At 41.2% G+C, this 25,679-nt stretch overlaps 1 protein-coding gene across 2 annotated transcripts in view; it reads right to left on the reverse strand.

Moving 5' to 3' along the window:
• Positions 1 to 25,679, reverse strand: part of LOC138969153 (uncharacterized) — a 61,431-nt gene that overhangs the window by 15,170 nt on the left and 20,582 nt on the right. Inside the window, exons 7-18 of one of the 2 annotated variants that reach the window (XM_070341873.1) lie at positions 23,499 to 23,656; positions 22,657 to 22,798; positions 20,547 to 20,727; positions 20,150 to 20,245; positions 18,990 to 19,121; positions 17,574 to 17,753; positions 12,079 to 12,382; positions 10,431 to 10,745; positions 9,824 to 10,011; positions 7,819 to 8,013; positions 6,439 to 6,636; positions 4,598 to 4,751 (exon numbers count right to left, since the gene is read on the reverse strand). In XM_070341873.1, the coding sequence (XP_070197974.1) occupies positions 4,598 to 4,751; positions 6,439 to 6,636; positions 7,819 to 8,013; positions 9,824 to 10,011; positions 10,431 to 10,745; positions 12,079 to 12,382; positions 17,574 to 17,753; positions 18,990 to 19,121; positions 20,150 to 20,245; positions 20,547 to 20,727; positions 22,657 to 22,798; positions 23,499 to 23,656 (2,243 nt within the window). Of the gene's footprint in view, positions 1 to 4,597; positions 4,752 to 6,438; positions 6,637 to 7,090; positions 7,299 to 7,818; positions 8,014 to 9,823; positions 10,012 to 10,430; positions 10,746 to 12,078; positions 12,383 to 17,573; positions 17,754 to 18,989; positions 19,122 to 20,149; positions 20,246 to 20,546; positions 20,728 to 22,656; positions 22,799 to 23,498; positions 23,657 to 25,679 lie in introns of those variants that run through there. The other variant, XM_070341874.1, reaches the window with a different exon arrangement.

Here is a 25,679-nt window from a genome sequence, read left to right on the forward strand (position 1 = left end):
CAATCCACACAAAACAAATACTTCAGTCTTCCTGTGCTCCGCACAACAACATTTATGCAATACCCAAATTAATGACAAATCAACTTGAATTAATTGCAGAAATGAATAAGTTGTTAACACTTATCATTTCTATGCCTCAAAACAAGAACAAACAACATCTTGAAACTTTTAGGAAAACCACATGGCCAGGCACCATGTAAGTAAATCATGCAACAAAGGAAAATCAAGTTTTATCAAATATAGTCCTAAAATAATAATCAACTATTACTCACAACTAATACATAAAAAGACATCTTGTATAATCAAAACATTATAGTAAAAACACTAACCTATCATGTCACAATTCATTTCTTCTACAACTTCATACCATCACTTTGCTCAGACACCACATGGTCTTTCTGGCATCTTTCCCAGAATCTCATAATTAATTTCAATCCCAAGAATCCTTCAAGAATAAAAAGTGCCACCTCATATAACTTTTCAAAACAGTACACAATACATATTAGAAACAAACTAACTTAATATTTAAGCCATTTCTTACCTGGTTTAGGAATAAAACGTTTTATAATTCAGGACAAATTTGGGCTGGATCAGCTGGTTCAGTCAGATTCTCAAGGAAAGGAAGATTCAAGTCTTGTAGAAACCCAAAGGTAATTATTAATTTAGAACAGTTTACCTCTTAACAAATAAAACAACATTTCCAAATATTCACTAAAATTACCAAGCTTCAATTAAGCATCTTTCAAATAATTTCTAAACACTAAATATATTTTTAAAGTTCCCAAAAACTATAAACTATAACATTCCTGGTTATTAAAAACTGGGATCCAAGACATGTCTATACTCTTAAACTAAAACAAATTTTCTAATAATAATATTCTAAAACATCATTAAATCATTACTAAATAGTACAAGTAAAGCATAACTAAACAATAATACAACTTTAGACCTTACAAAACAAAATGGTAAAAAACGAATTGGAACCAAACAAGGGAAGTAATTCAAATCATCAAATATTTTAGAACAGCCACAGTTCTTCCCCTTGAGTTGATATAGAAGTTTCTCAGAGCAGCTAACTAGTAAACTGTGAAAGAACTACTAATCTTTCACTGGTTTACAGATAATAAAACATTGCTCCTACCGTATCAAGTTATATGAATAATGTATTGGTACTGGTCCAAATGAAGGAGCTGTCAGTGAAAGGCTGCTGCACTACAGCAGAAACCCCCTTTCAGGATCTCCAAAAATCTGAGAAAATCAAGTCTTAAAATGGAGGGAGTCTTAAAATTGGGGTAAATTTACAGAGGTTCTGAACAGAAAGTCTGAGGAAAAAAGGTCTTAAAAGGGAGGGAGTCTTAAAGGCACAGTGCAGCTCACAGCCTTCGTTTTGCGTTTTTGTTGCAGCTGAGTGCATTTACAGTTCAAAAATCCTCCTATGGTAGTAAAACAAACCCAAAACAAGAGGCGAAGCCTTCAAGGCTCACGTAAGAAATCGACAAACAGTAACACAAACTCAATCACTCCGTCACACATACACACACACACACACACACACACACACACACACACACACACACACACACACACACACACACACACACACACACACACACACACACACACACACACACAGTAAGCATAGGTGAAACTGTGCAAAAAAGCGAGACCCTGGATCTGCCAAGTAGTCTCGGCCCGCTCACAATAACAATGACCGAGACTTTCAGTAATTCCTTTGCGTGACGTCTAACCCTCTTACGTCATAATGTGACGTCTTCAAATAGTTTCTATCACACACGTCAAACACTTTTGACCGAGACGTAATCTTCTTATGCGAGCTTTATCCATAGACTCGGAAATGTTAAAGTTTCTATCACACACACACACACACACGCACGCACGCACGCACGCACGCACGCACGCACAGACAGACAAAGTTTATCATCGCATAGGCTACACTTACGTGAGCCAACAAGAGGCGAAGCCTTCAAGGCTCACGTAAGAAATCGACAAACAGTAACACAAACTCAATCACTCCGTCACACATACACACACACACACACACACACACACACACACACACACACACACACACACACACACACACACACACACACGGTAAGCATAGGTGAAAATGTGCAAGAAAGCGAGACCCTGGATCTGCCAAGTAGTCTCGGCCCGCTCACAATAACAATGACCGAGACGTTCAGTAATTCCTTTGCGTGACGTCTAACCCTCTTACGTCATAATGTGACGTCTTCAAATTGTTTCTATCACACACGTCAAACACTTTTGACCGAGACTGACGTAATCCATAGACTCGGAAATGTTAAAGTTTCTATCACACACACACACACACACACACACACACACGCACGCACGCACGCACGCACAGACAGACAAAGTTTATCATCGCATAGGCTACACTTACGTGAGCCAACTACCCAACGACGACATCTGTGAAGCTCGACAGTTTCTTGTTCACGCGAGTGCATAAATTAACCTAGTTATTACGTGGTGTTTGGTCGGAGTTCGATTCAACTGAGTGATTCCGGCCTCCATTTTGTTGTACACAAACTCATGATGACGTCTGACATAGTTTGCTTTAGTGACGTGTCTTTTTGTGCATATGATGTGGTGATCTACCTGATCTAAATTTAGATCCAAAAATAGGTCAAGACCAGCCGGGTCCGAGTACGAAATTAATTCGTAAAAAAACCGCAGTTCTTGACTCTTTGGGTGCAAGTCAATGAAACTTGGTAGTTCTTCTAACGGATAGCTGCCTGAGGTATGACTAAAAGCCCCAGGGGCTCCGTGCACCTGGATTTGACAAGTTCAGTACCTTTAAAAGGTGGGTTCCCCTGTACAACTGTCAGAAATGCTTGTGTTCAAAGGCACAGTCCTTCCAATGCATACACACGATAATGCTCCCCAACTCAGATCTTGCACAGCATTTACATGGAATAAGATATTGCACTCGGACTCGAACCAAAATGCAGTCTGGCTGCTTTCTGCGCAGACTGGGACGGTTCTTGTTTTATGAAACGACTTCATAAAAACTAAGGCACTTCCATTAAAGGACATGCTATTCTTTGATATACAGCAGTCCCTCTCATGAACGGACACCCTTGGGCCATAGCAAAACTGTCCGTACATTGCAGGTGTCCGGTCACGGGAGGGGTGACCACACCACCCCCTCCCCCATACACTCACACAGAGACACACAAACAACAGGATTGAGTCTATGCTAATCACTTCTTGTGGCTACTAAACAATAACAACAAACTCCTAATACTTCTTTAAACGTTCTGTAAAAATGATTTGTATGAAAAGTGTTGAAAAGAAGAGATCAAATAAATCCTCAAGGCAGTGAACACACTCACCATGCACTGACATACGAAAGCAGCCACACAAACACAGCACAGAGGAGCGTGTGCAGATGCTTTGCAAGAATAAGCTTGAAAACCAGTTTGAATAAATAGCAGCAGATAGAGCTGCATGTCATAATCATGAAATTTATTTTCTTCTTGTCTGGCTTTATTGACTGCATGCCGATCATGTGGCATGGCAGTGACTTTTCACTCTTCAGTCGGAAATACACTGTACATAACACAGCTCCCACTCGATCTCCCTCACTAATGCCTACCCCAAGCCGTGACAGCTGATGCTTGGAAATTGTGTGGAAGAGTACACCTCTCTATTTTTCTCCAATGCTCTTCCTGCTGACATGTAGTGACACCAGACACCCCACAGAGGTTAGCCAGCTACCCCTCCACCCCCCCCCTTCCCCTCTCTCACTCCCTCCAGCCATGTACTGTTTGGGGCTGTGACCAGAGAGACCAGCTGCACTGTTCACTCAGAGCAAAACCAGTTGACTGTGTTGTAACTTTTGACAAAGCAAGACAACTGAAGGGTTCACAGATTAGGCAACCGATTCACTGGTCAAGGCTGAGGGGAAACAAGAGTATCTTGTCAATGAAAGAGGTTACACACAGACACACGATGCTGAGAACTGTGGCCGGGTTTTCACTCTCTTTCGCTCAGGACCTTCATCGACTGTGGTTTCTGTTGATTACGTCCAACAGACAAGAATAAAGAGCACAGTGCAGTTTCATGTTGGCATCTTCGCATACATGTACTCCACTCCTGACCAAAACTACCCCCCCTTCTGATGGGTACACGTGCACTCAAGTTATCAGTGACTGTCATCACGCCATTGCGGCTGTGATCTTTGTACCAAGAGCCGGACTGCTCTGTTATCGATTTTGTTGTGGTGAAAATTTGACGATGGTCTGTCCGTACATTGGAGGTATGACTTGCTGTTGGGACCGAAAATGAGTGTCCGCGTCCACGTTTTGCAGGTGTCCGTTTAAGGGGGGGCAAATATAGAAGGAAAACACTCCGTGCCGAGCAAATGTGTCCGTACATGTCAGGTGTCCGCTCACGCCGGGGGCCGTACATTGCAGGGACTGCTGTATACAAATTATACCTGTCTTGAAAGGGCACCTGCATTGTACGGGTACCTTTGGCTGGTCCAATTGGACTGGCCATGCACCATTCATCGCAGGTACCAATGTTAAAACGGAGTCATGTGACTCACCTGTGTACTGATCGGCCTTTGTGGGACTTTCTGAGGCATAGATTCCAGGTCCCAGCATGGCTTGATCATTGGCAATACGAGAATCGAGGCCCTCGTTGACAATTTTGTCGATGAACTCTTGTTTTGTGCCATGGAACAGGTAATGTTCATTCACCTAAAACACACAAAAAAGGGAATATACTGTGACATGTCCATTGACCTATACATGAATATAACATACAAGAAGTCGTGTATGGCAAAATTACTACATTTAGTCAAGCTGTAGAACTCACAGAATGAAACTGAACGCACTGCATTTTTTCACAATGACCGTAGTCCGCCGCTTGTGCATAACGGAGTGAAACTGACAAGCCTGTTCAGCGCGGTAGTGGTTTCGCTGTGCTGCATAGCACGCTTTTCTGTACCTCTCTTCGTTTTAACTTTCTGAGCGTGTTTTTAATCCAAACATATCATATCTATATGTTTTTGGAATCAGGAACCGACAAGGAATAAGATGAAATTGTTTTTAAATCAATTTCGGAAATTTAATTTTGATCATAAGTTTTATATTTTTCAATTTCAGAGCTTGTTTTTAATCCAAATATAACATATTTATATGTTTTTGGAATCAGGAAATGATGTAGAATAAGATGAACGTAAATTTGGATCGTTTTATATAAAAAAAAAAAAAAAATTATTACAATTTTCAGATTTTTAATGACCAAAGTCATGAATTAATTTTTAAGCCACCAAGCTGAAATGCAATACCGAAGTCCGGCCTTCGTCGAAGATTGCTTTACAAAAATGTCAATCAATGTGATTGAAAAATGAGGGTGTGACAGTGCCGCCTCAACTTTTACAAAAAGCCGGATATGACGTCATCAAAAGTATTTATCGAAAAAAAGAAAAAAATGTCCGGGGATATCATTCCCAGGAACTCTCATGTCAAATTTCATAAAGATCGGTCCAGTAGTTTGGTCTGAATCGCTCTACACACACACACGCACAGACAGACAGACAGACAGACAGACAGACAGACAGACACACACACACACATACACACACACACACACATACACCACGACCCTCGTCTCGATTCCCCCTCTTTGTTAAAACATTTAGTCAAAACTTGACTAAATGTAAAAAGGAAAGATATGGTGAAGCCTCTGCTAAGATACCCGCAAACACATGATAAAGATACCGTACTTTCTGGGTGACAAGGCGCTTCATTATCTAAGACGCACCCCCTTCTTTTAAAAAAAAATTGTAATCCAGTCACCCATTGGACGCAGGGGGCCGATAGGGCGCACCAAAATGACCCAGTTTTTGCCATGAGAGGTGGTTCCCCTGTCATATCTGAGAGAGGAAACACTTCCTGCATCGGGGTCAGTGACCGAGTTTAACAGAGTGGAAATCTGTGTGTGCGGCCAGATCAAAGGCAGGGCAGTACCTAGTAGCTGAAACATGCATTATCACAAGTTGTTTGACTGGTACTCAAGCGGTCTCTTTGATTTTTTTCGTATTTCATACACGGATTAGGCGCTTCGTTATACAAGACGCAGGGGTCGAACTCGAGGAAAAAAGTCGCGCCTTATGACCCGGAAAGTACGGTAGGTTTTATTTAAAGGTAGAAGGTGTAAAGTGCATGAGCACATTTTTAATTGCAAGAGAGAGAAAGGGTAGTCATGCACAAGAAATGTGTGTGTGTGACTTAACACTGTTAATATTGATGTTAATATTTTTCTTTTAACCTTAAGATTTGAGCCGGCCTGGTCATCCTGAATTTTTGCGCTTGATTACAAATCTTGCATTATTATTAGTATTATTAATTATTATCAAAGGTGCCAATATATGATCTTCACCTTGGAAATCACATCTCGGGTCAGCAAGCTGCCACTGGCAAGGTTGCTTGTTGTCTTGACCACTCCTGTCGACCCCCTCAGTCTCTCCACGGGCACGAACACACTTCCCTGGGATTGCACTGCGCGAACAAGGCGTTCACGTCTCATGCAGTACAGTTCCCAAAGGTTCGGGTTTTCCAGTCTCTCCACTTTGACCACCTGAAACAGTTGATCAATACAGTGGAACCCCCCTTTTAGGACCTCCAAACATCTGAGAAATTCAGGTCTTAAAAAGGAGGGAGGCTTAAAATGGGGGTACAGTAAGAGTTTATGAAGAGTTAATTAATCTTAAATAATAACCCCGTTATTGTATTTCTGACCTCCACAGAGACAGAGAGAGAGAGAGAGAGAGAGAGAGAGAGAGAGAGAGAGAGAGAGAGAGAGAGAGAGAGAGAGAGAGAGAGAGAGAGAGAGAGAGAGAGAGAGAGAGAGAGAGAGAGACCTGTTTACCCCCATAAGTGTTTTGGAGTAATGCTCAGCCCCAAAAATAGTAATCCTGGCACAAAAATAGTAATCATCCAGCATTCGTCGCCAATTACAACGCACATGACAACTGTGTCTGCGAAACGCAATCATGCACATATATCCATCATTCACAAACAAAACACATCAGTCAGTTTTTGTAGTCATCATAATTTCAAAGAAGATCACATCAAAAGCACATGCATCACTGATTCTTTTTCTTTTGCTCGTAGTAGGCCTTTTTCAGTGTGTCAAGCGCTTCTCTACTGTACTTGCGCTTGCCGAATGAGTGAGGGCGAGACTTCACCACTAGAAGGCTCTCCAGCGTCTCATCAGACAGACATGATCTCTGGTCAATCCTGTGCTTTTTCACCCCATTTTGCCATTGAAAAAAACAATGCCAAACATGTGAATTAATAAAAAATAAAAAAAAAATAAAAAAAATTAAATTTTTTAAATTTTATCATTTATGAAAATCGTAGTCTTGACACGGATAGCGGAATGGCGTATTTTTTGCAGAAAATCGTAATAAATTACGCCAAAATCGTAAGGGTAAACAGGTCTGGAGAGAGAGAGAGAGAGAGAGAGAGAGAGAGAGAGAGAGAGAGAGAGAGAGAGAGAGAGAGAGAGAGAGAGAGAGAGAGAGAGAGAGAGAGAGAGAGAGAGAGAGAGAGAGAGAGAGAGAGAGAGAGAGAGAGAGAGAGAGAGAGAGAGAGGAGCAATCTAGTATTCATTATTATCGTCAGCTCACAGATACTTTTGCTTCCTCAATTTCTTTCCCCACCCAAGGATGGAACTCTGGGCCAGATCGCAATACTGCTCAGCACTATATGCTCTTACCACTGAGCCACATGCCTATTGCATACTTTCTGAACGTACCTGTATGGCCCTGTGAGAAAGGTTCCTTGCATCCTTTCCAGCTCCTACAAAGCGTTGGTCCCAGGTGTTAGTGATGAGGTTTATTATTTCTGTATATTCACTGCTGCTGCCCTGAGTTACAGGGTAGAGGTTGCCACTGTTTATCTTCTTGCGCAGCCATTGATCAAATGACTTGAATAGTCCTTTCTGGCAAATCTGAAAGCATAGAATTCTTCAGAAAATTAGATCTGGTAGTGTCAGTGTAAGTGATACAAACACACCTTTGCACTCCCTCAGACGTTGGTGCCACATTTTAATGTATAAAAACATGCACATCAAAATGCCTGTTATGAACACATGCACACACATGAATGCAAGCCCAGCTGTTTGCACACACACACACACACACACACACACACACACACTCTCTCTCTCTCTCTCTCTCTCTCTCTCCCTCATCTGCTCTCTAAATACATTCAATACCACATACACAGCATCTAAATAAATGTGTGTTCTCCCATTTCACATTGACTCACAGACAAAAAACACACAGACACACAAGAACGCACACAGTTGACAAACCTCCTGCTGACTGTACCATGCACCTCATGTGCACCACAAAGCCCGGCTAGCAGACTAGCTCCATTCTTACTCAAAATACATCTACATGCAGAATATTTTAAATCCACAGGTTTCATGAACCACAATACTTCTCTTTCAGTCTTTCTATTTGTAACCAAGTGCACGAAACACATCAATCACCTTAGGAGGCAAAGCCAGACAGAGACTTTTAAAGCTAATTTAATAGCCCTACAAAAACTGCTATGGGTACGCAAAGATCCCCAAGAGCATACCAGGAGACCACAGCAGCCACACCCCATCACAAACAGCCATTCCACATTTCATGGGTGTGCTGTCTCCCAACGTATGCTTTGGCAGGGAGACAACGCCGTCAATGCAGAGTAACTGCCCGTGACAAGGGGGACTATACTACGTCACCCTGTCACATTTTTATAAAATACAGGGCGACCCCCCAAAAATGCACCCTCAAAAATTCTAATTACTTCTACATCTGTTGTCACTTTATATTTGGGGGCCATAATTAACTTCAGCCTATGCCTGACCCTTCCACAAAATGGTAGTTTTTTTTTATGGATCAAATGGTCTGACTTTTATGCAATTTCAAAAAGAAATTCCAAACTCGTGGATCGACTCAACAGTACATGGTTTGACATTGATCGGTAGCAATACTTACCTTATTTAAACCCTCCAGACTTTTACCTTTTGGATTATCTGAATGTCTGAGTATACACACAAAACACCTTCACTCCCTAGATTATCGGTGACATGAAGAAAGCAGTTACAGGTAGGTTCAGGGCAATCCCTAGACAGGAAAGCTGTCGTGTCATTGACAATTTCGGAGGTGTGATTTGGAACACATTTTGGGGAAAAAGGTCAATGTCGGACTATTTTACATACAGACTCGAAACTTTCTAGAATGGTCGTAGACGAACTACAGTTCGTGCACAACAACTATGGACATATTTGCTAAACTCAGATGACTGGAAAAATTAACCCCTTCGTTGAAAAGTTACACTTGCACAACGTCGCGCAAAATTCATCAATGACATAAACGCAATACTCCATGGAAAATGCCCTGATCCTTCCTGTAATTGCTGTTTTTAAGTCACTGATTGACTAAGGTTGGTTATGGTATACTAGGTCCTTCAAATAACCCCAAAGGGAGGGCTTAAATCGGGTTAGTTTGGCTACGGCTCAATTTCAAACCTCGTACTGTTGAGTCGATCCCCGAATTTCGCAACTCTCTTTGAAATTGCACAAAAGTTAGACCATTTGATCTATACAACTGTCACTTATTAAGAGGGTCATGCATAGACTGACATTTATGTCCCCAAAACATGAGGTGATTCGGTCAATAGATATAGAAGTTATCAACATTTGTGTGGGTTGCATATTTTTGGGTCACCCTGTATTTCTCTCTAAAAACATCCTGAAGCAGACTCACTGTCCAATAGCTGGGAAGTTTTTTCCTGTCGGATTCAGAAGGGAGAGTACCCAGGCTTAGCCTGTGGTCCTTGGTGTCGCTTCTTTGTGCCTGGTGGGCGAGTTGTGCGTGAATCTTGTCCTTGATGTTGCCCATCACTTCCATCACGCTCACTTTCTGCCCTCGTGCCACCAACACCTCTTTGCTCCCTGGAACATTGACAGGGAATGGGACTTGGTAGGTTAGTTATTTGGGGCAATAAATTGTGGTACAATCAAAACCATAACAAGGGAATGCAAAACAGGAATGAACATGTATTTTTGTGTGCCAAAGTGTTCACCAGATATAAAAACAAGTAATAATTTTGAGACAGCTGAACCTGTTGATAACGTCTTTTCTCGAATTCCCAGAGTTGTCTCGAGTCATTTAACAAACTGACTTCAATTGGGACTGGGATTTTAGAACACAACATTTCAAATCTATATGTTGCGCATATGCCTTATCGGCCCTGCAACGTAACCATCCAGATCCAGATCCAGAAATGCATCAATTAATGGCTGACAACTGACCAGGCCTGACCTAAACCCTCCCTGCGTAAAAAACACAAGAAACTTCCGGTACAACCCACCTCTGGTCTGAAAGTCAAGCACAACGTCCTTTCTTGCTGCAATGGCTTTAATATCGTCAAAGCTGCTGGTCCTGAGTTTCTTAAAGGTCTTTGTGTCCTCCACTCTGTCTTCGAAGATGAAGGTGGATTTGAGTTCTTGACACAGAGCGGTCTTCACTGCCTGAAAATGTTGCGGCTGTTGAAGACACAAGCGAGCTTCAAACCTGTTGGATGGCTGTGGCTGAAAGTCTTGGGCGTCATCAACCATGCGAGCTTCATATCCACTGTATGGCTGTGGCTGAAAGTCTGTGTCGTCATCAAACATCATAGGGTCTACTGTCGAAGAGAACAGAAGAAAAGAAAAACAAATTTATAATGCTGAGCTTGTGCCCTAGGGAATTGCTGGTCAAGGGGAATAAGGTTGAAGCACAGAGACAAAAGGAGAGAGAGAGAGTGTGTGTGTGTGTGTGTGTGTGTGTGTGTGTGTGTGTGTGTGCGGTCCAAAAGTGACAAATGGGTTCTTTTTGTTGTAAACACTCGACACAAATGGGTTCATGAAAAAAAGTGGGTTCATTTTCATAAACCCACTTTTTTTGCATGGTGCAAACAGCGGGAAATGACCCCAAAATGTCACTCCACAAATATCTCGGAAACACTTTTTTTAACGGAAAGAATGCCATATTCAAGATGATGACACTCTTTCCGTCAAAATTCCGTCCCCTATAGGCTACGAAATAGGTCAAATTTTATGCCTTTTTTAGTGTCAAATTCGTCCATGCCGGAGCGGATACTGAGCGCAGTGCTGTTGTAGTGCAAGCGCACTACAAAGGCACTGCGCGCAGTGCCGTTGTAGTCCAAGTGCACTATCGGCTATGAACCCACTTTTGGGGTTAGGAAGGAATGTGTGTGTGTGTGTGTGTGTGTGTGTGTGTGTGTGTGTGTGTGTGTGTGTGTGTGTGTGTGTGTGTACGTGTGTGTCTGTGTCTGTGTGTGTGTGTGTGTACGTGTGTGTGTGTGTGTGTCTGTGTGTCTGTGTGTGTGTGTGTGTGTGTGTGTGAGCATGTATGGAGAAAGGGTGAATAACTAAGTACCGTACTGTAATTTTCATACTGCACAATGCCACCAATTATCAGACCCATCCACTCATTTTTGGAACAGAACCGATTTTGTCAACACATGAGAGGCTACCAAGTACAAGGTGCACTACATACAGGGGACTTTTACAATATTGCGCTCCACTACCATGTCACCACGGGATGCTTTCACCATGAAAAAATCCTGTTCTCTTTAGCTTATCAAACTTGAAACATGGGTATCGGGCATTATAACTTTGCACAGAAAAGTTGATAGTTTGAGCTGACTGAAGCATGCTCTATTCCTCAAACTGCAATGTTCTTCAATTGTTTGAGCTACATTCCTTTTCGCAAACATAATCATGCAAAGTGCGTTTCTCAGTGTAGAAGTCAAAACTCGAAGCTAAATTAGATGCGGCCGACTGTAAGATGCATCGGGTGAGATCAAAGAAAAAAGTATTGCCTATCGTCTCAAAATTACAACACTGATGGTGATAGAGATGAGAGAGAGGTGAGATTCTTGAGGTTTTAAATTAGGGGGGGGGGGGGGGGGGGGGTTCCACTATACACTCAGCACACATTTTCAATACGCTTACTCTGGTCTTGGTCCTCATCATCAAAAGCAAAGGCAAACTGGCCGCCATATGCATCTTCATCGCTGCCTGCCCTGTCATGGTCACTTGCCCAACTGACGAAGTCCCCTCCATCACCATAACCACCATTATCAGAATCATCATCATTGTCTGAATCATTGTCATCATCGCTCCCTGAGTCATGGGCTGGCTGCTGAAGCCCCAGTAAAGCTTGGAGGTGTGGTGGCGGTGGTGGCTGGACAAGGTTCCGTGCAGTCTCTCGGAACTTCCTGGCCACACTTGTGTCGTAAATGACAAACGTTATGCCCTGCATAGAAGAAAGGTAATAAAATCAGCCTTGAGATCTATATTCGGCAAAAAGTAGCAGGCATGAACATGCCCGCCCACCTGCACACACACACACACACACTCTCACACACCATACACACATACAAACAAACACACACACAGACACAGACACAGACACAGACACCCACATACTGCTGGCAGGTTTCACGGTATTGATTTCAGCCATTTCCCATTTTCTCACACTTCCAGTCAAACATAAAACTGTGAAATACTGTGAACATGGATGTTATTGTAATTAATTAGGATCAGTACCACACAAAACAAAGAAAACATTTATACGCAGAGTCTTATTTTCCATAGAAAATCAAGCGAAACGAAAGTTGCCCCCAAAACGTGAAAATCTATCAAACAAACTTGATGCAAGCCTGACTCCAGAAAGAAGACAGAAAACCACTAATACTAAATGATTTACATAAAGTTTAAACATATAACAGATTTTCACAACAAAGTTCCTTGCCTGAGGCTGTCTATATGTTTGCATGATGCTGTCCTTGATCAGAACGCCATTTTCACCTAAACCGGCCGGCGAAATGTTTTTTTTCACATTTCAAGGTCTCCATACACTAACAAAAGTCACATGTTGTGAAAGTGTATTTATGTGTGTACAAGATAAAAACAGATAAGTACTTCTTTATCATTTTTTTAATGGCAGAAATAAACTTATACTATCGATACCCCCTAATTTAGAAAACGGCAAGAAGAGCCAAGATACCTGTTTCATTAACAAGGAACACTTTTTTGTTCATAAAAAGACACTCACTCATTTTGATATAAAATAATAATCAATTGCATACATATATGAATACAGAATGTTAAACAAATCTACTTTTATTTTAAGTGGAAAAAACACACACCAAAAAACACGCACATAAGTGACGCACACAAACTGAAGGCTTGCCACCAAAGACTGTGGGTACCCTAACTACTCTCCTCACATAGGGAGGGGGGAGATAGAAGGATCCCTAAACAAAGCCTGCCTCAACACGACTTTAGTAGGTAGCCGTGCCTGCTTGGTCATCCAATTATGCCGTCGAAAAACAGAAACAAAGAAGAACAAGTCGCGTAAGGCGAAAATACAAAATTTAGTCAAGCTGTCGAACTCACAGAATGAAACTGAACGCAATGCAATTTTTCAGCAAGACCGTATACTCGTAGCATCGTCAGTCCACCGCTCGTGGCAAAGGCAGTGAAATTGACAAGAAGAGCGGGGTAGTAGTTGCGCTGAGAAGGATAGCACGCTTTTCTGTACCTCTCTTCGTTTTAACTTTCTGAGCGTGTTTTTAATCCAAACATATCATATCTATATGTTTTTGGAATCAGGAACCGACAAGGAATAAGATGAAAGTGTTTTTAAATTGATTTCGAAAATTTAATTTTAATCATAATTTTGATATTTTTAATTTTCAGAGCTTGTTATTAATCCAAATATAATATATTCATATGTTTTTGGAATCAGAAAATGATGAAGAATAAGATGAACGTAGTTTTGGATCGTTTTATAATATATTTTGTTTTTTTTTACAATTTTCAGATTTTTAATGACCAAAGTCATTAATTAATTTTTAAGCCACCAAGCTGAAATGCAATACCGAAGTCAGGCCTTTGTCGAAGATTGCTGGGCCAAAATTTCAATCAATTTGATTGAACAAGAAGAGCAAACGCTCGATCGAGTCACTTTCGCAGTTCTGAATATTATATGAGGCATCAGATGGACAGGAAGAAATTGCTATTCACAACACAATACAGATGTAAATAATTTGATGTAAAGAATAATCCTATAAAGTTTGAATCAAATCCGATGAATAGTTTCAGAGATATGATATTTCAATTTTTTTCCTTCAAGACATACCTGTGACCTTGAAAAAGGTCAAAGGTCACCAAAGCAGACGTCAAAGTGTAGAGGTCACTGGGAGTCACGTTCACATAAAATTTGAGCCCGGTCACTTTTATAGTTTCCGAGAAAAGCCCAACGTTAAGTTGTGTGTTGCCGAACAGAAAAGGCTAGTTATCTCCCTTGTTTTTCTGATAACGTTCGTAAAAGGCTACAGATGTAAATACTTTGATGTAAAGAATAATCCTACAAAGTTTCAATCACATCCGATGAACTTTGTCAAAGATATAAAATGTCTAATTTTTCCTTTGACGCTGACCTGTGACCTTGAAAAAGGTCAAAGGTCAACGAAACCATCGTTAAAGTGTAGAGGTCATTGGAGGTCACGACTAAACAAAATATGAGCCGGATCGCTTTGATAGTTTCCGAGAAAAGTCCAACGTTAAGGTGGTGTCTACGGACGGCCGGCCGGCCGGACGGCCGGCCGGCCGGACAGACTAACACTGACCGATTACATAGAGTCACTTTTTCTCAAGTGACTCAAAAATGAGGGTGTGACAGTGCCGCCTCAACTTTTACAAAAAGCCGGATATGACGTCATCAAAGGTATGTATCGAAAAAAAGAAAAAAAAACGTCCGGGGATATCATACCCAGAAACACTAATGTAAAATTTCATGAAGATCGGTCCAGTAGTTTTTGGTCTGAATCGCTCTACACACACACGCACACACACACACATACACCACACCCTTGTCTGGATTCCCCCCTCTACGTTAAAACTTTAGAAGACACTTGTAAGGCAAATTTTCGAGCCGCGGTGCCGATGACGCAAACAACTCTTGCGACAAAACGATTGGTCCGTAAAGTCGCGTCATCCACCGGTTCATGAATGGCCCGTGTATGAATGGCATTCCTTCTGTCGTGATGACGTGCGCACCTCGTCATTAATGTGACTGGGAAAATCGGTCGGATTTAGGTACCCCCAAGATCTTATGTCGGAATTAGATACCTTTACCCTACCGATCCAGAACTGCAAAGGAAACGTTAATCAAACTTCTATAATCATTGAAAAAGCTAAAAATCTGATCGAGCATGAAGAGGTAGCGATCGTGTGGTAGCGATCGTTGGCTGACAGACGGCATATTACTCGACAAAAAGGCAACAAAAACAATAAAATCTCACCTGAAAAAAATAATCACAAATCCCGCCTTCGGCCTCAACTGTGAAAAGTGTGTAATATGTCACATACGGCATAGGATTGCCCGGAAATGACAACGAAAGTGAAAGTAGCGATCGTTGGAAACCCCGGACAGACGACGGTCGGACATTCCAAGAAATGGACACAGCGCGGAATTTCGCGAAATTTCGGTCATTGTAAACTATGAAGTACAGACTATAAAGGTGTGTTTTCAATGTCAAAATAAAATCATGTTATCATTTCTTGTGGTAAAATAAGCTTACTTGGTTTATCTGTGAAGACTTAGTTTTTTGGACAGACAGCTTCCAGTTCTCGATTCGATTTTTTGTGTGCAAAATATGTAATGCAAAATTCATATTTGTGCTTTTGTTTTTGTTTGTATGGTTAGATATTTTTATTTTTTTTTATTCTCTTTATTTATATTGCAGCTCTGCTATCAAATATGACCATTCAGTGTGAATTGAGTGCCTTTTCGTTTCAATTTTCACATCAATGGTTGGCTTCTGTCATGCAGAAGGAAATGGCGTCTGTCAGGATTCACACGATCGCTACCAAACACATGTGCATAAAATGCCAACAAAACAACTCAAACGATTTTTTTTTTCAGAATTGTATTCGTAGTAAGCGTAGACATCTGGTCTGCTCCCCGCCTAATGGCCGATGTCTTCCGTCTTCGGGGGACTACGTGGGTTTAAATTTGGAGTGGTCCTTCTCCTAGAGGAGTTTCCTTGCAGGGATAGTGAGCCTCCTCTGCCCTCGTTTTAAATTTGGAGTGATCTTCTCCTAGGACAGCTGCCTTCCAGGGTTGACGAGCCTGTCCTGCCCGGCTATTTAACCCATAGTTGGGGGTTGGTTCGTGGGCACCAGGGCGTATCCACACGCCGGTGGGCCTGCATGCCACACGTCTAGGGGCCAACCTCCTCCGAGTCCTTGTAGTTCAGCCTGGGGCCTTTCGGTACCCAGTTCACACCTGTCGCCACGATGGAGGCACTACAAAGGGCTTGCTGTGGAGAGGTTATGTACTGGCAGGAGAGACTGACGCAAGCTGCTCTCTTTTCGCGTTGTCCTGAAAAGGACGGTGCTAGCCAGCGGTGAGGGCTGAAAGCGAGAGGTGACAAGCACAAAACACTTCGCCAACACACTAGACACATCACACAACCATTTGACAGTATTCAAAATGACACATTTGTGAATTGCATATAAAAATAAACACTGAGAAAATTGGTTCAGCAAGTTAGAAATCAGAGCACATTGTGCAGTCAATAGAATGTCTCAATACCGTGAAACCTGCCACCTCTTAAATTAGGCAAATCAAAAAACTCCAGAATATTGAATGATTTGAACTTGCACGTCACTACATATGTATTATATTGTGACAATTGGTTTTATGTACAACTGTATATTTTCTGTGATATATTGTATGCTATGATATTTTGCAATGATGTTTAGACATAGTTCATTATACGCGTAGGTGTGCGAGAATATGTAAGCGCAGTGCTTTAAAGATGTCCATGTGTGAATGTGTAAGTGGGCGCAGTCGAATGTCCATGTGGGAGTGGAGCATATAAGAATGCCCATGTGTGAATGTGTAAGTGGAGCGTATAAGAATGTGTAAGTGGAGCGTGGTCGAATGTCCATGTGTGAATGGGTAAGTTGAGCGTATAAGAATGTCCATGTGTGCGATGTGTAAGTGAGACATGGATGTGTTCATGTCTGAATGCGTAAGCACAATGCAAGGAATGTCCAGAGAGGTATGTGGGAGGTGTGTTTATAACCTGCCCTGTTATAAATAGTGCTATATGTTTTATGTAAAATCAATGTCTTGTTTGTATTATTGTCATGTACCACGCCTGAATTTCTCTATGAGATAATAAAGTATTCTTATTCTTATTCTTATTCTTATTCTTAAATTACCTGAAGTATTTTTTAACGACAATCATTAAATCAGGCACTCGATCATTCTCCTTTGTTTTAGTTAGCTGCATACCTAGCTTTTTTGTTTAGTTTCAATATATCAAATCTATTTTCTTGACTGCTAAAGTGATCAAAGCATGATAGGTGGAGATGCCTAGCATTGTGGGGTGGAAGTGGTCAACTTCAACCCTATCAGCTTTTCTTACCTGCAGTGTCCCTCGGTTATTCTGGAGAAATTGGTGAGCAGTGGACACCATGGCACTGGCCACAGTGTCTTCAGGAAGCTGGAACTTTCTCCCCACACCCAGCGGGGGGAACGCTACTTTGCTGATTTCTTGCTTCACCGCAGACTGCAGGCACCGCTGTACCATCAACTTGATGTTCTGCTGTTCACCAAAAAACCAAAAAACAATTTTGTTTGTCATTTTTAACATACAGTGCTGACTGAACTTGAATACTCTTTTTCTAATCTCTAACATACAGTGCTGAACTTGAATACTCTTTTTCTAATCTCTAACATACAATGCTGAACTTGAATACTCTTTTTCTAATCTCTAACATACAATGCTGAACTTGAATACTCTTTTTCTAATCTCTAACATACAATGCTGAACTTGAATACTCTTTTTCTAATCTCTAACATACAGTGCTGAACTTGAATACTCTTCTTCTAATCTCTAACATACAGTGCTGAACTTGAATACTCTTTTTCTAATCTCTAACATACAGTGCTGAACTTGAATACTCTTTTTCTAATCTCTAACATACAGTGCTGAACTTGAATACTCTTTTTCTAATCTCTAACATACAGTGCTGACCTTGAATACTCTTTTTCTAATCTCTAACATACAATGCTGAACTTGAATACTCTTTTTATAATCTCTTACATACAGTGCTGAACTTGAATACTCTTCTTCTAATCTCTAACATACAGTGCTGACCTTGAATACTCTTTTTCTAATCTCTAACATACAATGCTGAACTTGAATACTCTTTTTATAATCTCTTACATACAGTGCTGAACTTGAATACTCTTCTTCTAATCTCTAACATACAATGCTGAACTTGAATACTCGAATACTTGAATAACCTAAAAAGGTTCCAAGCGGCGTAAAATTCCTGATACTCTTTTTCTAATCTCTAACATACAGTGCTGACCTTGAATACTCTTTTTCTAATCTCTAACATACAATGCTGAACTTGAATACTCTTTTTCTAATCTCTAACATACAGTGCTGAACTTGAATACTCTTCTTCTAATCTCTAACATATAATGTTGAACTTGAATACTCTTTACACGCACACTGACAACACCCTCTCCTCCCCCCCCCCCCTCAAATTAACTGACATCAACTGAGAACAGCTAGCCTCAAAGGTACATAAAGATAAAACTGAACACAAATCCAGAAAATGGTCAATGAATCAACCAAACCAGTCTAACGTAACTAATTAACCCAAACAAATAATCTGAAGTTTGCTAACTTTGCATGCCTATAAATTGGAAGAAAATAAATGCCGCATGTAATCAAATTACCAACCAGCTAACGCTCTAATATATAGGCAAACGCTTTAAGCTTTTCAGAAATGAAGAGTTTATGAATGCCTCTTTTATTTTCACTCACAGCTTGTAGGTTTTGTCCTTGCCATTTGGTCAGGATGGCGAAAAAGAGAACAGTCGCAGACTGTTGTCCCATAGGTCCTGGAGGAATTGTAACTGTCTTCACCTGACCTGCGCTCCCTTGTTGTGGTGCAACCTATATAAAAAACCAAAGAGCTGTCACAACTTATGATTGTGAGATAAGACTTAAAACAATCAGTATACATAATTCTACCCCTGGTTGCCCACATACTTATCTTTGTCCAGCTTAAAAAAATGTACACATATTTTAAATTACCAACTGACTCAAACAAAGAAAAAATGTCACAAAAACTGGGGGAAAAATCATCCGCTCTAGTGAACATAAATGCACAGCTCCTACCACATTTACTGACACATTAAAGGTACTGAACTTGTCAAATCCAGGTGCACGGAGCCCCTGGGGCTTTTAGTCATACCTCAGGCAGCTATCCGTTAGAAGAACTACCAAGTTTCATTGACTTGCACCCAAAGAGTCAAGAACTGCGATTGTTTTACGAATTAATTTCGTACTCGGACCCGGCTGGTCTTAACCTATTTTTGGATCTAAATTTAGATCAGGTAGATCACCACATCATGCACAAAAAGACACGTCACTAGCAAACTATGTCAGACATCATCATGAGTTTGTGTAAAACAAAATGGAGGCCGGAATCACTCAGTTGAATCGAACTCCGACCAAACACCACGTAATAACTAGGTTAATTTATGCACTCGCGTGAACAAGAAACCGTCGAGCTTCACAGATGTCGTCGTTGGGTAGTTTTGGGTTTGTTTTACTACCATAGGAGGATTTTTGAACTGTAAATGCACTCAGCTGCAACAAAAACGCAAAACGAAGGCTGTGAGCTGCACTGTGCCTTTAACCAAGAACACAGATGGGAACACACACAGTCACAGGCAGATACACCGACACAGAGAGACACATACACACATGAAAACAACCAGCTATGCAGGCCCTTATATATATCCAGAAGACAGAAATGTACACACATACAGTCACAAGAGGAAGACAGACAGACAGACAAACAGACAGACAGCCAGCCAGCCAGCCAGCCAGCCAGCCAGCCAGAGATATACAGACAGACAAACCTGACAAACACATGCACCTGAACAAAAGTCGAGCCAAATTCTACATGTACACACCTGAGCAACCTGAGGATACTTTTTCAGGATGGCTGAGCCCACTGCAGTCTGACCGAGGTCCATGTCCTCACCAACAACACACACCAGTCCGTCCACCTTCACAACCACAAGAATAACAAAATTGTGTCACAATAGAAACAAGTCAATGCCTTCAAAAAGGTATCATTCAATTTGTATAAAACTGTGCATATACACCGGTTTTTGAAATATGCTTCATAAACACGCGAATGTACGTACACACACACACAGTCTCCAACAAATCATTCAGTCAAATGTTGACTGAACATAAAAAAAAATTTAAAAAAAAATTAAAAAAAGATCTGCAGGGTTGGGTGTGTGTGTGTGTGTGGAGGAAAGAGGGAGAGGAGCATCTAAGGATCAGGAAAGATAAACTCACATTCTCCAAGGCAATATTCCCTGACTTGACAGTGAGAGTGCTCTGACCAACTGTGGCGCTGTATGGATGGATATTGTTGCTACTACGATGTCCAGGTTTAACGCGATGAGTCTTCCTTGGTGATGCCTGACTGGGACGAGGCCTGGCTGGTCTTGCAGCATGATCCTGCGTTTGTGTGTAACTGCCAGGAGAATAAGGGCACCATTACCAAATAGAAGCTGCCAACGCCAAAGCAAGAACAGGACAAGAACAAGAGGGATGAATACTTTCTATGGAGAGCGGTCTAAGGAATACATATCCAAAATGACCAAACTCTAAACTTGACACAGGTTTTAGAAAAAAAAAATTAGAACAGTAAGTACATCTGCCACATTTCTCCTAGCTGTCGTTCAAACCTAATCACACATTTTGGAGGGGAAAAAAGAAAAAGGAAAGAAAGAGGGATGGTGGAAACTAGGTGGTAGTGTGATAGAGAAAGACAATTCTTTATTTAACGAGTGTAATAGAGCAAGCAGTGATCTGCCTCCCGGCCCTGGACCTTAAGAGGGACTATTAAATAGAGCTTAAACAATGACCACGAGTTGATTACTGGAAAATAAAGCACGAGTGGGTATTTGCAGCGGCGCGTGAATTACCAAGCGGCTGCAAATACTCACGAGGGTATATTTTCCAGTAATCAACGAGTTGTCGTCATTGTTTAAGTTATTTACACAACGAACAACACGGGTCGAACATGCAGTCATGCAGACGACATTTTGTAGGCAATTTCATTTCAGCCTAATCACTCAGAGTGTCAAATGCGCGTCATTCAAATAGTCCCTATTCTTTTACTTTATTCTTAGTCTTCGACTCGTCGGCATTATACTTGTCTCGTCTAAATATCGGACCCTATTGCTACGATGAAAACACAATAGCGTTTATATAGCTATTCTGACATTACAATCTGTGTTAAAATCATGATTTTGTCAGCAGTCCATGTCGTTGATTGCAGACGACGGTTCCCTTTCCGCATGAAGCCACGGAAATAACCGAACATTGAAAAACCCACGGACATGTATTACGGAGAAAACTCGAGATAACCGGATGTTTAGCATTACGTCAATATGCTAGGAATCATATGACGTCATGACGTATCATGCTTGCCTACGTAGATTGTATGTTCGAAAGTCTGACTTCTGTTGGGAATTCGCGTGGTGAAGACTGCGGTAAATCTGTAGATGATAAGAGAACAAGGATTGTCTCAGAAGAAACGACTAAATGTTTCAGACCGGTAACTTCATTTCAACATTGCACTATATAATGGACGTTCTATGTGACAGGAGAGTTTGCTGATTTTGTGTTAAACATTGGAGAGATCGTCTGCTAGAATCAGAGATAGATCACTTCAGATTGCAGCTTCTTGAAATTTGCAAGGTTTGTTGCCTGTTAAAGAACTGGATTTTACACGTAATGTATGTCATGTACAGTAAGCAACAACAAAAACACACACAAAGCAAATGGCATTGTCTGTCGACTAGTCACAGAAACAAACCTGGCGAGGTATGCGTGTACTTTATACACGTCAGCCATTGTTGTTACAGTTTGAGTCAACGTTGTATTCTTCCGCAACAGGGTCCAATCGTCTAGGTTTCAAATGATGTCATGTTCTAAAAATAAATTCTAGTATTGATTATTTTTTAGCCCTCTTTCTTCAAACTTCGAATAATCCACGTGTGATTTTTGGGTGTAAAGTAGTTCATTCTAATTTCTCACTTGTCTAAAAATAATCAACTAGATTTAATCCACTCCTCGGTTGCATTACAGGAGTTGTATAAAAAAAATTAAAATGGAGAGAGAGAGGGAGAGAGAGAGAGAGAGAGAGAGAGAGAGAGAGAGAGAGAGAGAGAGAGAGAGTGAGAGAGAGAGAGTGAGTGAGTGAGAGAGAGAGAGAGAGAGAGATAGAGATAGAGAGAGAAAGGAGAAAGAGAGAGTGAGTGAGTGAGTGAGTGAGAGAGAGAGAGAGAGAGAGAGAGAGAGAGAGAGAGATTATAGAGTCATGCAGTCAGCCAGCCAGCCAGCCAGAAACACCAGGTTAGCTATATACCTATCAATCCTAGCTTTCCAGTCGTACCTGAGCTTAGGCAACTTGCACCTTGGCGGAACGTTCAAGCTAATGATAGTCTCCTGCCGTCTGCTCTTCAGTTTGTCTTCCAGAAGACGACAGAAAGCTTCCGCTCCGTGGTTGTGCAACCCATTGATCACCAGTGATTTTTCTGCAACACAGATCAGCACACTATGAGGATAAAGGCGGTCTCTAATTGAGCCTGAAGTCGACTTCGCGAAGACTTCTTACCAAAAACTCAGTGCTATAATAAAGCTCCGTGCGGCCAGCTTCGGGAAGCATACTTCGCATAGTCGACTTCATCCAATTAATGACAGAATAAGCACACTGGGTTTAATTCTTCCCTCTGAAAGGAGTTTCTGTTACATTAAATCCATATTTATAGGACTATATTTTTTACTTTAAGAATAGGAAAACCAGTAAAAATCTCACGCTAAAGAAACATCCTGGTTTTAATTCAAAGAAAGTTACCTCCTTAAATAAAGCAAAAAAGCAACAAACCTAACTGTTGACATGCAGTGGTATAGATCTACATTTCAGCGCTAAGAGCATAGTTAAATTTGTGAAGCGGCGCTATATAAGCTATCTTTATTATTATTATTATTAAATTGCCAGAAGAAGAATAAAAGACAAGGAGTTAGAAAATATCAGACTTAACAAATAAAACAACAAGAAGAACAACAGTCAAGAAAAACAAAAAACCCACAACAAAAGAAAAAGCAAAAAAGCAAAAAATTCCAAATAAACAAAAAGCGCCCAACAGGAAAAAAACTTCACACATTTCCTGACCCCAATACACACACACAAACAAGGAGGTAGAATGTACAGAGGTTTCACAGCCATACACCTACCGGAATATGAATTGAACTCCGACCCCAGATTGACGACCATGACCTTTGTGACCTTCCTGATGGCATCAAACTTTTGCTGGACAATGTCAACAATGTCTTTGTCACACTGATATGGAAGAACAAATCCTCCCTGGCCTGGCACATCTTTGTCATTTTTCCTGCACACAAATAATTGTGATGACAATGAAAATTGCAAGTTATCAACAGCTATTGTGTTTTCAGCAAAGCAATAGGGTCTGATATTTAGAGGAGACAAGCATAATGCCAACGAGTCAAAGACGAGTCGCATATGGATGTTGCAGTGGGAAAGGAGAGTTTTCTGATTCTGTGCGAAACATTGGACAAACCGTCTGCTAGAATGTAGCTACAGTACTTGCAAGGTTTAACACTTTCGCGACGGGAGGTGACTATATTAGTAATAGCGCTGCAACGCCCACGGACGGGAAGTGACTATTTTAGTATTAGACATACAAGGTACCGTACTTTCCGGGTTACAAGGCGCTACAGCGCATAAGGCGCACCCCCCTCTTTTTAAAAAAAATTGTATTCCAGTCACCCATTGGGCGCAGGGGGCCGATAGGGCGCACCAAAATTAAAAAAGTATACCGGTAACAAACGGTCGAAGAATGAAAATAAGCCGCACATCAAAGGAAGAATACAGAGTGGAAATATGTGTGCTCTGTGTGTGCGGCGAGATCAAAGGCAGGTCCATTGTGATAGCTGGGTTGCCTTGTTTAGACACTGACCTTCTTCCCAGGGGTCAATGACCCAGTTTTTGCTATGAGAGGTGGTTCCCCTGTCATAGATCTGAGAGAGGAAACACTTCCTGCACCGGGGTCAGTGACCGAGTTTAACCTATGGGGCGGTCTCTTTGATGTCTTGAGAGGAAACTTGGCCATGGTAGTACCTAGTAGCTGAAACATGCATTATCACAAGTTGTTTGACTGGTACTCAGGCGGTCTCTTTGATTTTTTTCGTATTTCATACACGGATTAGGCGCTTCGTTATACAAGACGCAGGGGTCAAACTCGAGGAAAAAAGTCGCGCCTTATGACCCGGAAAGTATGGTACACGACTCGTGATTGCTTCCCGGTTTTTGAAGCTTGCAGTAAATTGAGTTGTTTCCCTTTACACACTTGGTGTGCCCTTCCGCCATATGCAAAATTAGCCTGATTTGTGCGTTTTTTTCGAGAAAAAAAAATGAATCGAAGGCGAGCCTTGTCACGGGAGGAGATTCTCCGGATGTTGGATCTTGAGGACCCTGTAGATCATGATTCCGACGTGTTGTTTTCGCCTCAAGAAAGCGATAATAGCAGTGATATTGAGGAAGAAACAGTCCTGTTGTTGCTGCTAGTATGAGTCGGCAAACTACACGTGTTAGGGTGGTACTGCATGAATCTTCGAATGTGTAGTTGCAAGGGGGGCGTGGCAGCACTGATAACAATGGATGGCTGGAGCCTAATCCTTTTGGAAATGTTCATAGGTGTACAGTTGGGACTTTGTTGTGAAAATGTGACTTATATTCAATATGGATTACCTAGACATCATTTGGTGAGTGTCACAGTTTTGTTTCATTTGAGTCAGGATGCTGTGAGTGAATGCGGGATTTGCTTGTTTTTTTCTTTGTACTGTCTCCTTATTTCTGTGTAGAATTTTAACAATATTTCAGCTAATTCATAGGTTTTACACCTTGTTTGGTTATAAAATTATTTATAATACTTTCTGTTAAAAAATAACTTTTAAAAAAGCAGTGGAAAAGAAAACACACACAAAAAACGTTAAAAAACACAAATTATCCCCCTTTCACCCCCCTTTCACCCCCCTTTGCTAAAACAAATCGCGTGACAAACTTATAAATAGCACGACTGAACTGGGCATCCATTTTTTAATTAGTACACAAAATTTGGTGGTGATTGGACTTAATTCAAGCTTGCTAGACAGATTTCTTTACAGTTACTGTTTTTTGGGAAGTTTCTTGGTGGCAAGCTTGGGCAGGCAGGACGTTAACGCCGTGGCAATGCTAGTCACAATAGTGTTAACTTGCCTGTTAATGAACTAGATTTTACACGGAATGTAATTCATGTACAGTAAGAAAAACATTTGCAAATTGCATCGTCTGTCGACCAGTCACTGAAGCAAACCTGGCCTGCAGGTATGCGTGTACTTCATACATGTCGAAAA

The sequence above is a fragment of the Littorina saxatilis genome, linkage group LG6 (assembly GCF_037325665.1).
Source record: "Littorina saxatilis isolate snail1 linkage group LG6, US_GU_Lsax_2.0, whole genome shotgun sequence".
Lineage (NCBI taxonomy): Eukaryota > Metazoa > Mollusca > Gastropoda > Littorinimorpha > Littorinidae > Littorina > Littorina saxatilis.